The 15,309-nt window shown below is 41.9% G+C and overlaps 2 protein-coding genes across 2 annotated transcripts; both read left to right on the forward strand.

Annotated features, from left to right (window-relative positions):
• Positions 1-350: 350 nt before the first annotated feature.
• LOC136440070 (baculoviral IAP repeat-containing protein 5-like) lies at positions 351-2,591 on the forward strand. Its single transcript, XM_066435851.1, has 4 exons — positions 351-589; positions 1,260-1,369; positions 1,874-2,000; positions 2,488-2,591. Exons 1-4 carry the CDS (start codon positions 449-451, stop codon positions 2,563-2,565), a joined length of 456 nt encoding a protein of 151 aa, XP_066291948.1. The 5' UTR covers positions 351-448; the 3' UTR covers positions 2,566-2,591.
• A 2,662-nt stretch (positions 2,592-5,253) lies between these two features.
• LOC136440071 (peptide chain release factor 1-like, mitochondrial) lies at positions 5,254-11,261 on the forward strand. Its single transcript, XM_066435853.1, has 5 exons — positions 5,254-5,867; positions 6,650-6,833; positions 7,482-7,645; positions 8,476-8,593; positions 10,407-11,261. Exons 1-5 carry the CDS (start codon positions 5,337-5,339, stop codon positions 10,760-10,762), a joined length of 1,353 nt encoding a protein of 450 aa, XP_066291950.1. The 5' UTR covers positions 5,254-5,336; the 3' UTR covers positions 10,763-11,261.
• The last annotated feature ends 4,048 nt before the right edge of the window (positions 11,262-15,309 follow it).

Raw genomic sequence — 15,309 nt, forward strand, 5'->3', positions numbered from 1 at the left:
GCGCAGTGCCACTCTTTCCAGATTTAGATGAACCTCTAAATAATGAAATAGATTGAAAGTTTTCACATAAATTGAGCAAGGCTCACTTTGTTTATAAACTTTCGTGAAGTTCAACAAGAGATTCTTTATATATGTATTGTCTACTAAAAAATGGAGCTTATCATGTTACATTATTCAAGTTGGAGAAATTAATTAGTAAGAAAAAATTAGTCAATCTTATGAAAAAGGTTGCAAGTATTTTGTATCATCATCACCATGTATGATCACTTTTAACGTGGTGCAGTTTTAGACTTCTCCGCTAGGAGCGCTCGTACTCTATCGCTCCCCCCAGAGTACTCTGGGTACGAGAGCGCACATTCTGTTCCAAACCGAGGCTGCATGCAACCGCCATTTTTGAAAGATTTTCGTCCTGTCAAAAGTCGTCAGTTGCTACATTTTTAGCTTAAAAATGGAGAAAAACAGCATGGAGACGGGCACAGCCTGCACAGAAGCCGAGAAGTGGGAGTTCAGCATGAATTCTGAGAACAACCGACTGTCTACCTTCAAGGACTGGCCGTTTGACGACGACTGTTTGTGTGTTCCGTCCAAGGTACCGGGAGATTTTTTTTCGTGGCTGTTATCTTCCACGTTTGGGACCTGCTATTTCTTTATATTTGTGAACACAAAACTACATACCTGCATCTATTTGAAGCTATATTGTACTTTATTTACATATATAGAGAGGGAATGTCTGCGTATCTTTTTGTTGAGCAATTAAAACACAGCATGCAGCATAATAATTTTGTTGGTTGGGTCTATATAACCTCCTTGGTTGGGGAGGGGGGCTTTTTTACAGAGGACAAAATTATGAAGATAAATATATTGAAAAGCGAAATATCAAATTAATAAACGAAAAGACTTGAAGCCTTCTTTAAATTAGATAATAACACAGTCTTAGGCAATTCCATAATCACTGAAGATAAGTCTTGTCTGTGTTTCTTTTTCTCTCCCTATGACTACTACTAGTATGAGTATGAGTGTCAGTTATGTATAATATCAGGTGTATTTGCAGCCAGTGCCACAGGCAGGTACCCAATGTGTAGGGTAATGAGGCTGTTTAACGTGTATACTATAAATACTATATTACATTCAAATTTTGAAGAAAAAAACTTACAAAGTTAACTTAGTTGGAGTTTACATAAATGGTTTAAGAATTTTCCTCAGGCCTCATGCTTTGGCTGATGCATATTAGAACAGTTTAAGTTTCCCTCCCACTCCAGATGGCAGCAGCCGGGTTCTACCACATCCCTACAGACCAGCAGCCTGACCTGGTCAGGTGTTTTGTGTGTTATAAGGAGCTGGAGGGATGGGAGCCTGATGATGATCCCTGGTGAGTTGTTTGTTTGTTTGTCTGTTTATAAAGAGAATTAAAACTCTACAACGATAAAATTCAGCGATTTATTTCTGGACGTTTGGAGTGACATCCATCACTCTTCTTCAGCGTCACTAGAACGTTTGTTTGTAACATGTTGGTGTTACTGGTAAACCCCCCATAACATGGTGTTACCCGTTGTTATTTGTTTGAATTGTATGCACGTTAACTATGAACTAAGTTAACCCAAGGCATATTATAAACATGTTTTGTATGTAATAAGTACGAGTATAACTGCATAGGACTGGACTGATTGATTTGATCCACTTACTGAGAAGGACCCCTACTAGTACTATAAGTGTGGTGGGTTCTTTGATAAGTTTAGCATGCTTGCGCTATGTCTTTCATCGAAGACACTACTAGTAGGCCCATGGCTCAATGTCACCCCCAAGGGGAACTCATATTTCTAGTGTTTTTGATGCGGAAATAGACTGTTTTTCCTTTTTGTTTCTTTCTATCCAGGGCTGAACACAAGCGTCACCAGCCTAACTGTGACCTACTGAAGATCTTGAAGAATCACAAAAGTCTGGATGAAATCACCGTCAAGGAGTTTCTGGATCTTGAGTGCAAGAGACAGCAGAACAGAATAGTAAGGAACAGGCAACGACATACATGTATCTGTTATGTATTTAAGACATCATTCCATCATGTGTTTAGTAGTTGAAGTTATGAAATACGGATTTGATTTGTTTCTCCGATAGCCTAACTAGTAGGTGTGGGCTGACAGAATCAATGTTTACCTACAGCTAGGTAGAATTGCCTGGCATTAGCATGCAATAACCCCCCCAAAAAAGTACAGTATGAAAATACTTACATTTGATGGTACATTTGTACCCCATGTTTTCTACATGGACTGAGCACTGGTGTATTGTAACTGGTACACTTGTGGCTGATGTCTTGTTAACAGATAGCAAAAAGTATTTTTTTACCCTGAGTAAGTTCAGGAAGTGTGTATACAATAATGTCTTGATGTATTGTGTTATATTTTCATTCCATGTATTATCATTATATGATTGATGAGAGAAATAGATATTTAACAATGATTCATTCCTGTTTTACATGATTGTATTTTACAGAAAGCACAGATTGAGGAAAGGGTGAAGGAGTTCAGACAGCAGGCCGCTCGTGTCAGAGCACAAATGGAACTCCTTTAGCACGCTGTTTTTGTTGTGGCATGTTTTTTTTTAAAACTTGTCTGTCTCCGGCTGTTACTGTTAGATATACCGATAAGCCTGGCGTACATTTCTACAATGTGAACTTTCAGTGGACATATGTTTTCTTAGTCCTAGGGCGAGGCAGTTTCGCTTTCTTTCTACAACTTATAGGATGGTGACTTGGCAAAGTTTCTGTCTACAGTTATTGGAGCCATTAGTGAAATTGAATTCACAGCTTTATTGGGTATCATGTAGTAACTGATAAGAGTCTGTTCAAAATCTGTCAATGCTTTAACATCATCACTTTGTTGTTAAGTGTCATGAACACGTTTTTATTTCTTTTGAAATAGAAATATACATGTAGGCAATACAACCTAATGTTCTACATTGTACCTGTTGGAACATTGTGACATTGCCTTTTTAATTTGAAGTCATGATTTGCTTTTGTCTATTGTCTTATTCTATGAGCCTTTTTTGTTTTAATTTGTTTACTAGCTTTTAAATTGTCTTGTTATTAGACACTTTTCAATTGTCATACTTCACTTATTTAAGCAGCTTCTGATCAATAAAGGCACTAAGTAGCATACAATGTGGACTGCCATGTGTGTACTTGCATGTATGTCCCTGTGTACTTATGATGGGACAGTTGAATGTGATGTATTTGAGCTTTCAACAGTACAGGTGATATCAGTATCCCTACCTTGTCTATGCTGTACCTGCTACAAGCTCTACCATTCCGCTACTATCCCAAACCTGCAACTATCCTCCTATATCACAGGTAATCTTTGAATTTGTAGCATTCCCATCCTTTTGCTGCATTCCCAATGGTTGGTATTGAGTGTCACTTTGCACAGTCAACACAGACCTCATGTCTAAAACTACACAAAACCTTACATTGAGGATGCTTAAGCTCACAATCTTGGCTAACTAGTAACTCTGCCTTTAGGAGACACTATTGTGCATGGTGCCATCGGCAAGAAACACTGTGCCTTAAACGGGAACCCGTTCTATATAATGCCCTAATGCTCCATGCCTAGCTCTATGGAACATGGCACCACGTAAAAGAGCGTGCCGCTTCCGGGTTCGCCCAGTTGTGCTCTGGACGCCGTGAGAGACGGACGCACGCCAAGACGGCCAGTGTCAAAATGATCGGCACCGTAGGTGACCCTACTTATACCTTTTTCGGAACGCGCCAAATGTACCTTCGGTGCCGCCTTCTATAGTTCGGGTTTGCGTTTAAAGGCACCCAGAGCATTTTATGAGGCTTGAAAACTGGAAATATTCTAGTTGCTGTAATCTCTATGAAATTGACATTTAATGCCATTGTTTACCACATTTGCGTGCAGATTTCTTATCAAAAGTGCTCAAAAGCGGCATAAAAATAAGATACATGGTGATATTTTAGTTCCACGCGCCTACTGTAAATACTGTAGATACCATAGCCCCGCCCACCTCCGTCAAAACGTAGAAATGCAAAATCAAAACATAAAAATGCAAATATTTGACGGACATGCAGTCACTCTCTCATTGGTCGAACTGCTAATTGTGATGGACAGTCAGGATCAGTCTATTAGGGCTTGGATTTTTTTTCAGTTCTCACCACACCACGACATCGTATCTTTGCTCCTTTAATGTCGATGTGTAATGGTAAAGTGTTATTGAAACTTATCATGTGTAGGAATGACTAGAAATTGGATTTTTTTATTCAAGTTTCAAGCCTCATAAAATGCTCTGGATGCCTTTAAGAAGTGGACTGTGCTCTCACATGACGACTCAAAAGCACTAGCCTGTTGTAGACTATTCATCACTCAACTCTGTGGCACACATTATCATTTCTTCTTTCCATCTTGCTTCCATCATCGAATCCAGGAATTCTGCAATCTCTTCAACAGAGAGAACTAGCCTGTGATAGTAAAGTATACTATTACTGTAAGGTACAAAGCAAGCACGAAACAAGTACTAGTAAGTTAACATTTGTAGTAAAAAAGTTGCTGCATACTCCAACACAACAAGCAAAGAATGTTTGGCTGATTGAACTTCCGCCTTCTGAATCATCAGGTTCAAAATGACCCATCTGTCGGCAATTGGTCAAAAGTACCAGGCATGTAAGTAAAAAAAGTGAAATACGTGTATACTTAAAACGCCCGAACTTTACAAGACAATGGGGATGGTTATATGATTGTCCCAGAAAACTGAGAGTTACTTCCGGGTTCAACTAACAAGGGCTATGATCTACAGAAATCTCACATTTATAACCCAGAGGAGTGGTAAATTGGGTTCTATAAAAGCAACAGATTCAGTTACTTACCATTCAGGTCAATATTTGGGTATCCAAGTGGGCACAGATCCGTTTGTTATTTGCGGAGCTTCGAAGAATCTGTCAAAAAAACATCATGGTGAGAGAGTTTCACTGATTTCGCAATTTGATCAGGGGCATGACGGGATAGAACCGAAAGTTCCTGAACTCCAAGCAGATGTTGGGGTAGAAAAAGGTTAGACACTCTTGACTGCAAGGATCTACACGGGTTCTCTGAGTGACAATGGGTTCTGTCAGGGACGCGAATCTTTCAGAGAAGAGAACACTGTGAGAAAACGTGATAACACCGTGATAATTATCATGATACGCTACAGACGCATGGACCGTCATCGTTTCTGGAAAGGTCACATGGGGTCAAAGTGCAAGTACGTTACTCATACAGTGTCCTTGTTGTTGCTACAACGTACTTTAGGCTATTTTAAGCTTCCTAAAGATTTAATTTAGCGGATTCCCTATGATATTCCGTAGTCTCCGGTACGTTGGTGCGGTGGTACACAAACCGGCGTGTTCACCCGGATTCATACGATGTTTGTCCGGGGGAGGGGGGCGGTGGAAGTTTCACCGCCACCCGCCCGTCTCCTGGCTCCGTCCGGTAACCGTGTTTCAACGATTGATCCCTCAACCAACCAGACGTGTTATTACAAACACTCAAACCTTTTCTACAGCGGCGAAAGAGAGGACGTTTAGCTTACAAAACGAAGGAACATGGGGGTATTTGCAGAGACTTGTAACAGAGGGTCAAACTGTGATAGACAAACTTCAGACAGAAGAAAAGACAGAGACAGAAAACAAGAGGCTCACCAAGAGATGGGAGGAGCTGAGACCTATCGTGGAGAAGGTTCAGCAAGTGGAAAGGACACTGGGAGAGTTAGCAGATATAGAGAAACTGTTAGCAGGTCTGGAGGATGGTGAGACAGAGATGAGGGATTTGGCCTTGCAGGAGAAGGAGTCGTATGAAAATGACATGGAACACTTGGAGGATGAGGTGATCATTTTTAACATCAGGATGTTTAGGCACCTTGACAGTTCTTACACTACAAGCAGGGCTGTCTCCAGGTCCCGTCCCTCCGTCCTGGGACGGAAATTTGCTTGGACGGGGGGAAAAATTTCACCCCAAAATCTTAACTCTGTGACATGAAACTGATGAAAATGTATTTCCGCAAGCTATTAAAATCAACTTCCAAACGATGAGTGGGACAGGGAAAGATTCAAACCTGGAGACAGCCCTGTGGCCCCTAGCAAATCAGGACAGTGTGGTACCACGCCTAGTACAATTCAAGTTCTGCTTGGGGTTAGAATTATGGTTAGAGTTAGGCATCAAACTGTTCTGGATCTGGTGGTGAAACATCCTGGTCAGCAAGGGCCAACTAACTATCTAGCCTGTATTTACACAAGCTCTCAGTCGGAGGTTACTGTCTAGGGTTAAAGGCGGTTACGGACACCGGCTGGACACTAGGAGCGCGATTCGTCAGGCTATCTAACTATCCAGGTGCAGAAACATCATGGTCATGGAATCATTACTGAATTGTATTTACTTACTGGGCCTGCATGCCTCTAAATTCCATAAGGCATATTTTAAATTCCATAAGGCTACATTTTGTTTCTCATTCCCGTAGTTCACAAGGTGTTCAAATTCTATTTTGAGTAATTGCCTTCCTGAATTGTTATAATACGTAGGTATGTAGGTGAAGCACTAGCAGGTTTCTTGTTCGTTGTGTTATGCTGTTGTTTTTCGATATCAACAAATTTTAATTTTTGTTGGTTCAGATCCTGACGTTGCTAGTTCCCGCGGACGAGGCCGATGAGAACGACATCATTCTGGAGGTGGTAGCGGGGGTTGGAGGTCAGGAGGCCATGCTGTTCACGTCGGACGTGTTTGAGATGTACTGTCAGTACGCCGCGTACAAGAACTGGCACATGCAGGTTCTCACATCGGACTCTTCCACACTAGGTGAGCACTGGTGAACAGTACAGTCAAACCTGCCCAAGAGGACCACCCAGGGGACTGATAAAATATGGTCTATGTAGACAGGTGGTCACTATAGACAGGATTCTTATTATCTTAATGCTTGTACCAATGGAAAAAATTATCTAAGGACCATAAAGTGTCTGGGTGGTCCTTATGTAGAGGTGGTCATCTTTGACTGTAGTTGTTTAATAAACTTGCCAAGGCTGAAACCAAATTTTATTAACAAAATTGAAGGTGTTGTATTATATATATGTATAAAGTGAATGATATGATAGCAACTCAAACCACTGATACTGAAATCCACCTGTGGAGTGTCTCACTCTCAGGGTATCGCAATGTCACCCTTTTATCTGATCTTGTTATTTGAAAAGTCCCTACACTTCAGCTAAGAATCTTATGTTTTACTCACAAAGGTGTAATTTGTGTAGATTAAATTGGCTTCTACATGTATTTATTTGTTGTGGGTGTGTCTGTGAAGGTTGGCCTGGGCCAAATTAATAGTTGTAACTCTCTGTTTTGATGGAGATGGGCAGGGCTATGAGATTGGTCCATCCTACATTTTTGTATTCAATTTTATGAAGATTCCTACTCAATGTGGTTTGAGTTTCACAAGATTGTTCTTCTCTTCAGGTGGTCTGAGACACGCCACTGCTAGTATCAAGGGTCTGAATGCCTACAAACTGCTAAAGCTCGAGGCAGGGGTCCACCGTGTGCAGAGGGTACCCAGGACTGAGAAGTCAGGCCGGGTACACACCAGCACCATGACTGTGGCAGTCTTACCTCAGCCTAAAGAGGTAAGGATGGTGTCATACAGCAGTTCTGATGGAGATAGTGGTATCACACTGAAGTTTTGAAGGATGGTATCAAACAAGTAGACAGACACACTTCCACAGACTATAAAAACTGCTTGCTTTCCGGGGTGATAACATCATTTCCGCTAACATTCAATGCATTCGATACGTTTGAATGTGTGCACGTACGCATAAACGTACAGTTGACCCATTCTTAGATTCTAACAGCAAGTTCATTCATTCATTATTGCTAGAAATAATATGTTCCTCCCCCCCTTGCCACAAGCAGTTTGGAAGTCCCCAGAAGTGCGAACTCTTTTATTTTGGGGGACATAATAATGGTATCAGTAGTTCTAAAGACTGAAATAGTGTTGTTGTCAGGAGCTGAAGAAGTGATCTTTTCGCAAATGCTAAGTAGAAATGAGTATGATTTTCTTAGCTTCTTTACCTTTCTTCCAAGTCTAAGTTGTAGTAGAGCTAGCCTTGAAAACACCTTGAAACAACATAATTCAAAAACTTGATTGGGCAATCCCAGCTGCACTTTAGTGGAAGTTCACTTGGTGGCGCTTTTACATAGCATAACACAGACTAAGACAGCCATGCATTTCTCATGGTGCCTGTCAAATGTATCATAACAAAGATGGGACTTTGGGAAGTATAATTATATGCTCAAGTTACGTGGTGGTACACTAAACAATTCACATACAGTACTTTTTCATACATATTGTTGATATCATATTGTTTCCTCATGAAATGAAGCTGTCCTGGGATTTGATATTTAATCAATAACCTTTCTTAGACAATAGAATTAATCAGGTCCTGTTGTTTCCCAGATTGACAACACCTGGGATAAAAGTGAGTTTAAGATTGAGACTAAGAAAGCCAGCGGTGCAGGTGGACAACATGTCAACAAGACAGAGAGTGCTGTAAGGATTGTACACATCCCTACAGGTTAGTAATCTTAGCTGTTTTATAGTGATGAACCCATTGTACCTCTTCTATGTACTGGAGATAGATCTAGATCATTACATATAAGTGCTGGTACTAACTATGTCTCTCTCTATCTCTCACACACACACACACACACACACACACACACACACACACATTCTTTCTTGTACTCACTCACTCTCTCTCGCACACATTCACCCTCTCTCACATTCACACACAGTCTCTCACATTCACTCATCACTCACTCTCACACACACACACACTCTCACAAACACATTTACTAACTCACCCAACCACTCTCATACCCTCTATCTCTCACTCACTTACTCAAACAACTCACACTCAAGCACACTCACACACACACATCAGGGCTCCAGACTAACTTTTAGACCTAGGAGCACTGTGCTCCTAACTCAAAAAAGTTAGGAGCACCAGCAAAAATCTAGGAGCACCACTACGAAAAGTTGGAAGAACAAGCAAAAGTCTTGGCCATACCAAGTAATACTCCTATTAATAGTATTACTCAATGTTAACAACCAAGAATAAAGCATTTGAATAGATCATAAAAGAAAAAAGCCTTCATTTGCCAATTCAATTCATTCAATACCTTCCTACATGCTAAATGATACTAGTATGTGGGATTTTTAGAAAAATTGGGCATAGGTTACCCGGTTGGCCCCTATCCGGGGGCCACGGTGCCTCAAGTTCAACAAGTTGAAAAATTGTTGAACTTGTCACCCCACCCTCTGTCTACAAACAATCCAAAATACTTTTGATTTATATCCTTGAAATTCTTGCTCAATAGTATCAAAAATTATATGTTTGTGCTGGCCTAGTCAAATATCTTCGGTTCCTTTGAAACGCGCAGTTCAAATTTCGCGCGTCAGGACTGCGCGGCGCGGCCATCCAATGACAGGCCGACCACATGGAATGCTTTGTGATTCCTCTTAGACCGCAGCAAAATAAAAATAGCACCATAATGACGGGCAGGTCAGGAGCTTTGGAATGATAACGGTAACAAAAAGGGGATAAAACTCTACTTGAATTGATTCATTGATTTTTGGTCGTAAAAATCATCGATTGAACAGGTGTAAAAAGGACCACAGGAAACGGGCGTGTCATTCTGCTGCGGTCTAAAAACATCATGGCGGCCGTCCAGAAGCGCACGGCCGCTAGCGCTCACTTTCATCGGCTATTTCTGGCGTTTGAAACATTTTACAACTCAAACAAATACATCACAAAGGAGAGAAACTTAAATCCTTTATTTCTATGGGTAATTTTGCCACTAGGAACGGATAGTTTTTGTACCGCGGGCGTGGGAACATGATAGAAAATTCACGGACGATTTTCGCGGTAGGGTTGGAATACCTAAATATTTTTAGCTTACTGCTTAGTTCTGCAGCCATTATCCTGGCGCAGGTCTTAATTTTTTGTTGTCGCACCGTGCGACCGTCATTTTAAATCGAGTCGCATTCTCAAAAAACTGGTCGCATACATGTTGTATGCGAGTCGCACTCACAAGCGCTGCACATTCACTCACATCTCACACACACACTCTCTCACATACAGACACACAGTCGCGCTCTGACATACATGTTCACTCACTCACTCACTCACTCACTCACTCTCTCCCACATGCACTCACACACTCTGTTGCTCTCTCTCACACACACTCTGTCACTCATACACTCACTCACTCACTCACTTTGTCAAGATTTCTCAGAACTTTATGTTTATTGTGGTACAGACACATCTTCACAGTTGAACTTGAAATTGATAGTTTGTAAGTTATCCTATTCCTATGTTTTTTCAGGAGTTGCGGTTGAATGCCAACAAGAGCGGTCCCAGATCCGTAACCGCGCCATCGCCATGCAGACTATCCAGGCCAGACTGTACCAGAGGAAACTGGACCAGCAGCGATCCCAGCGGCAGCTGGCGCGACAGCAACAGATGGGCACGGCGGGGCGGTCGGAGAAGATCCGGACGTACAACTTCACCCAGGACCGTGTGACAGACCACCGGGCGGGGATTAACATGTTCAACCTGCAGGACTTTCTGATTGGTGGAGACAAACTGGATGAAATGATCCACACAGTACAGCAGCACTTACATAGAGAAGAAGTTCTGCTTATAATGGAACAGGACACGATACAACAAAAGAAGTTGTAATAGCTTGAAAATTAATTGTGGAGTTTTGCGCCACGGTACCTTAACTTAAGCCAGACATAATTCAAAACCTGTATTAACTATTTTATACCAATGCACCTAACATGCACTGGCCCAAGATGAAACAAACCCATGACACTTGAGTGACATATGGCTAGAAGTGGTCTGAGTGCTATCCTCCATAGTAACCGCTGGCTCAATCTTTTTGCAAGCCAGCAGTTATTACGAGGATGGCACCCAGGCTACGTTATAGCAGCATCTTTGAAAACATTAGTTAGCAAGATCCAAAATGGAACATTTTCAAAACATTGTTTTTGATGGACGGAGCAAATAGAACGAGTGGTTCAGGTAGACTGTCTGGTGCTTGTAGTTATCCATGTTACCAACACCAGTGCATGTTTTTAAGTATTTCGAGCCCTACAGTGCGTGGTCTCCATACAAGTAGCTGTGATACTTTCAGAGACTGCAATGTTTTCATATGGAACATATCAATGACAAAGTACATGAAGTGATTGTGTAATCATTGTGTTGCTTTTATTCCGTCTGTTAATCATAGTCTTACAAACTGAGTACAGGGTATTACTAAGGGTTAACCCCCTTTCTCACTGGACCTGCAGCACATTGGCGGCCTCGCTGCGTCCTAAACTGGATTTGTGTTACACTTGACTTTATAATAAAACGTACAAGTATGACTAAAAAGACAACAAGACAAACAAAGCATAAAAGGATTTGTTTTTTATTGATGATAGCATTGAGCGCACTGTCAAATTGCTTGATCGCTGCAAGGTCGCCAACGTGCCGCAGGTCCAGTAAGAAGGGGCTTTAGTCTCTGAGTTCAGAAATGACAGGGATTTGACAAGCAAACATTTGGGTGGACCCCTATCCATATTAAAGATCTGCAGGGGTTCTTTGATGCGCTTGAGGTGTGCCTCTCTTAAAACAATGGTCACGATGGTTCGTTGCTAAGGAAAAATTTCCACTGTAAGGCGCAGTTTACATTACGTTTTTCGCGTCAGCGGCGAAATTTCCCGCTGTCGGGAGGCCGCTGTCGCGACGTCTCTAGACACACCGCCCGGAAATCTGACAGACACCTGCGGTGCTTGCATTTCGCCATCTTGTAGAAAGTATCGGGCGTAAGCATAACAAAAGCAAGAAACAAAATTGTATGATTGTACAACGGTAGGCGGCGTCTCCCCGCCCGTATTAAACTACAATGCAAAGCCTTGTTTATGTGTAGATATTCCATGCTCATCACTCGTAAATGTGGGGAGGGGGGCACAAGTACGATAAATATATCCGCGGGGAAATGAATGCACGGCACAAAAGTCGCCGCGGATCCCGCGAATCTCTCTCTATATATATATACCGGGGATCTAAGTAGACTTACAGTATGCTAATCAACGCGTGCTTTATGCTAATCGCCGAAACCCTGACTCCCGCTGACGCGAGCCCGACGTATTCTCTTTAGACGGAGTTTGAAGTTGACGGGGACTCCCGCTGTGCTGACGGGCGACGGCTTCGAAGCTGACGGGAGAAAATTTGTTGACAGCGGGACTACGTCGACGGGAATTGTCTTTACACGGGGTTCCCGCTGTCGCCAGTGGCGCTGACGCCAGTGGCGCTGACGGCAAAAGTATAATGTAAAGAGAGCCTAAGAGAGCGTATCATGTTACCGGGACTCCCGCGCGGTCCCCGGGGGAGCTGTAACGTCTTCTAAAAGATCATGATAGTTAGACAAACGATATCTCGCACATGTCTCGTCAATTGGAAATGAAACTAGCCAATGTGTATACCTAAAATCCTGCCGTTTTACTAATGTTGCATCATTTTGTCTGAATATTTTCTGAAATAGGCCAAGTTTGCTGTTATAGAAAGGATGTTCGGTGTAAAAAATATCAAAATGGTGTAAATAAGTCGGTTCTAAACGTTACTGAAAATCCAAATCTTCTATATTCTGAACAATAACAATAATTCTAAACTTTATGTTTTAGGAATTTTTTAATTTCTCATTCAAATTATTTCTACGACCGAAAATAGGTCGAAAAATGCATTTTTTTACACTTAAACACCCTTAAATCAAAATTTCCACCGTATCAAAAAAATCCCTAAAACAAAAGCCTGGGGATATTAGTTCTCGAAAATTTAAGACCTTGATGAGTGTGTCTGAACGCACTTTGCTCGAGTTTTTCATACCACTTTGGAACAATGTCATGCCTCACGGATAGGGAGTGGGGGTACTTGATACCGGCGTAAAAATAAAGTCCTGCAACATTCAAAGTCATCAACAATGGCGCCAGTAGCTTGGCTACATGTTCCATGTCCACAACAAAATGTCAGGAAAGATATACTGTCCAGGAAAAGTTTTATTTGCCATTAAGTGTTTTTTCTTCTTGTGCAAGGGACCTATGACAGAAAGGGCCTTTTGGCGCGAATTTACAGTGAAAACCTGCATATGACCGTGAGTGACCCCGAATAGAATGCACGTTCTATTCGAATACGTCACTTCGAACGTAATAGAATGTTGTTCGAATTCTAAAAAAGTCTGGAAATTCTGGGCCCATATTTGACCATCGTGGGTGTTCATTTTCTGAGCCTTGTTTACAAACAGTGGTTTACAGTGAACCATGCAAAGGCCGGAATGTAAAGAAACCCCAGGCCCACACACGGCCGCGGGTATATTATTGCAATTGAATAGCGTAAAATCCACCAATCTTAAAAGATTTTTAAGCTCAAAAAGTGTCAAAGTGCGAGGCACAATGTTTCTATGACTATTCAGGACAATTATCAACCATCTTCAAAGATGTTAGAATTAGCCATTTTTAAGCCAAAGCACAGAAAATTGCTGTATTTCATGTATTTCCCTACAGGGGATCTGCATGGGGAGGGAGCTGGCCACACTTTTGTAGAGACAGCAATGCTTTACGGTAAATTCAGGAAGGCTGGCAACGCTTGATGATAAATTGATGTGCACCCCTATACGCATTATGCTAGATGTAGGTATCTCAATTGGTAAAACTAGGCTGCAAACGCCGTCACAAAAGGGAGTTCCATTGTTCCTTTTTTTTTTAATCTGATCTTCAACTATGCGATAAGAAGAATTCGTCAATAATGCTTAACAATGAATTCTGGATAACGAGCAAAGTGCCATGTAGAATTAAAACTACAGTAATGATTTACGTGTACCATTGAACAACGCCTAAGGTTGGATTACAGTGGGCTACAAAGATTAATGATGAATCAAGATAGCTGGCTACACCTCACAGGAAAGGGCATTCAGCCCATCCCTCAGTTCTGTTACCATGCACCACCGCCTGTCCTATTTACATTGGTGTGTGGGTCACTGGTCACCTCCCAGATTGAGTTTCCAAACCACCAAAGAACCTTAATCCTCTACAAGACAAGTGTCACTCACAGAACAGAGGGGACATTGATAGTACGTCTGGAAAAGTTGTTCCCCAATGGTCGATTGTTGACAGACGCGTTGGGAAAGAAGATCGACAGCAAAAATAAACAGGAGAAAGACGACTATTTTTTTTTCTCTTTGAAATGTCAATAGGGAAACCTGAGTGTGAAGCAATGAGTGCAAGTTTCAAGGCTTAAAACTACATGTTGAATAAAGACACATTTAGTGCTGCTGGAAGTGGTTAGCGATCCCGCTGCCACGCCCTATGGATCATGGATCAAATTACGTGGATCCATAGGTGGTTTGATCCCAGTGTCGTCCAAAGCTCGGCCCAAACGTGGTGTGAAGGATTGCATTCGTCATTTAGAATGGTGACGTAGAGCTTAGCTGGCAGCCTTATGTGAGGGCCTGCATGGGGGGGTAGTGATTACGAATTACGGAAAATTTTCGCCGCCGATTACGAATTACGGAAAATTTTCAGAGCTGATTACGAATTACGTTAAATCATGAGGCTTCCCAACCCACTTAAACACTTAACGCATGATTCAACTATCTAGTTCTACATCAAAATTATCAATTTTTACATTTATTGTGGTGACAATGAATCTGTTGATGACCACACTAAACCTTACTAGTAACTATAATGAGTAGCCGTGACCGCGGCAGGGAATTTCGTATGGGAGGGGACAGCAAGATATCGCTGAACGTACGTTGACCACGTCGAGCGCCGAAGGCGTGAGACGTCCGGGGAAATTGTGAAAATCTTGACTCCCTGCAATGCTATATCCTTGATTTTGAGTGCCCAATTTTGCTGTTACACTAAGCTATGTTTGATGACATATCTATAAGTGAAAAGAATATACAAGAGTTTAATGGTATGGTGTGCGATGCCCCGAGTCCCGACATATATGGCGCCGGAGCGGCCCGGCGATTGTAGGCGGATCCGAGAGAATACCCGGGAAAATTGTAAAATCTCGACCCGCTTAAATACATTTTGACGGGCAATATCTGCACTTATAGTGAAAAAAATACACAAGGGTTTCTGCTAGATTGTTTGCCCTCCTGACATATTTTCGCCGGAGGCGTACATCTAACAATCGCAGGTGGGCCCGAGGGCATGCACCCCGAGAAAATTTTGATTCCAGCT

The sequence above is a fragment of the Branchiostoma lanceolatum genome, chromosome 8, assembly GCF_035083965.1.
Source record: "Branchiostoma lanceolatum isolate klBraLanc5 chromosome 8, klBraLanc5.hap2, whole genome shotgun sequence".
Taxonomy (NCBI): domain Eukaryota; kingdom Metazoa; phylum Chordata; class Leptocardii; order Amphioxiformes; family Branchiostomatidae; genus Branchiostoma; species Branchiostoma lanceolatum.

What these genes read in the sequence shown, in the direction of transcription:
- LOC136440070 (XM_066435851.1), top strand. Translation starts at nt 449, where the DNA reads ATGGAGAAAAACAGCATGGAGACGGGCACAGCCTGCACAGAAGCCGAG. An exon ending in GTTTGTGTGTTCCGTCCAAG is followed by an intron (nt 590 to 1,259) that starts GTACCGGGAGAT and finishes CTCCCACTCCAG; the next exon opens with ATGGCAGCAGCCGGGTTCTA. An exon ending in AGAGACAGCAGAACAGAATA is followed by an intron (nt 2,001 to 2,487) that starts GTAAGGAACAGG and finishes TGTATTTTACAG; the next exon opens with AAAGCACAGATTGAGGAAAG.
- LOC136440071 (XM_066435853.1), top strand. Translation starts at nt 5,337, where the DNA reads ATGATATTCCGTAGTCTCCGGTACGTTGGTGCGGTGGTACACAAACCG. An exon ending in TCTTACCTCAGCCTAAAGAG is followed by an intron (nt 7,646 to 8,475) that starts GTAAGGATGGTG and finishes GTTGTTTCCCAG; the next exon opens with ATTGACAACACCTGGGATAA. An exon ending in GATTGTACACATCCCTACAG is followed by an intron (nt 8,594 to 10,406) that starts GTTAGTAATCTT and finishes ATGTTTTTTCAG; the next exon opens with GAGTTGCGGTTGAATGCCAA.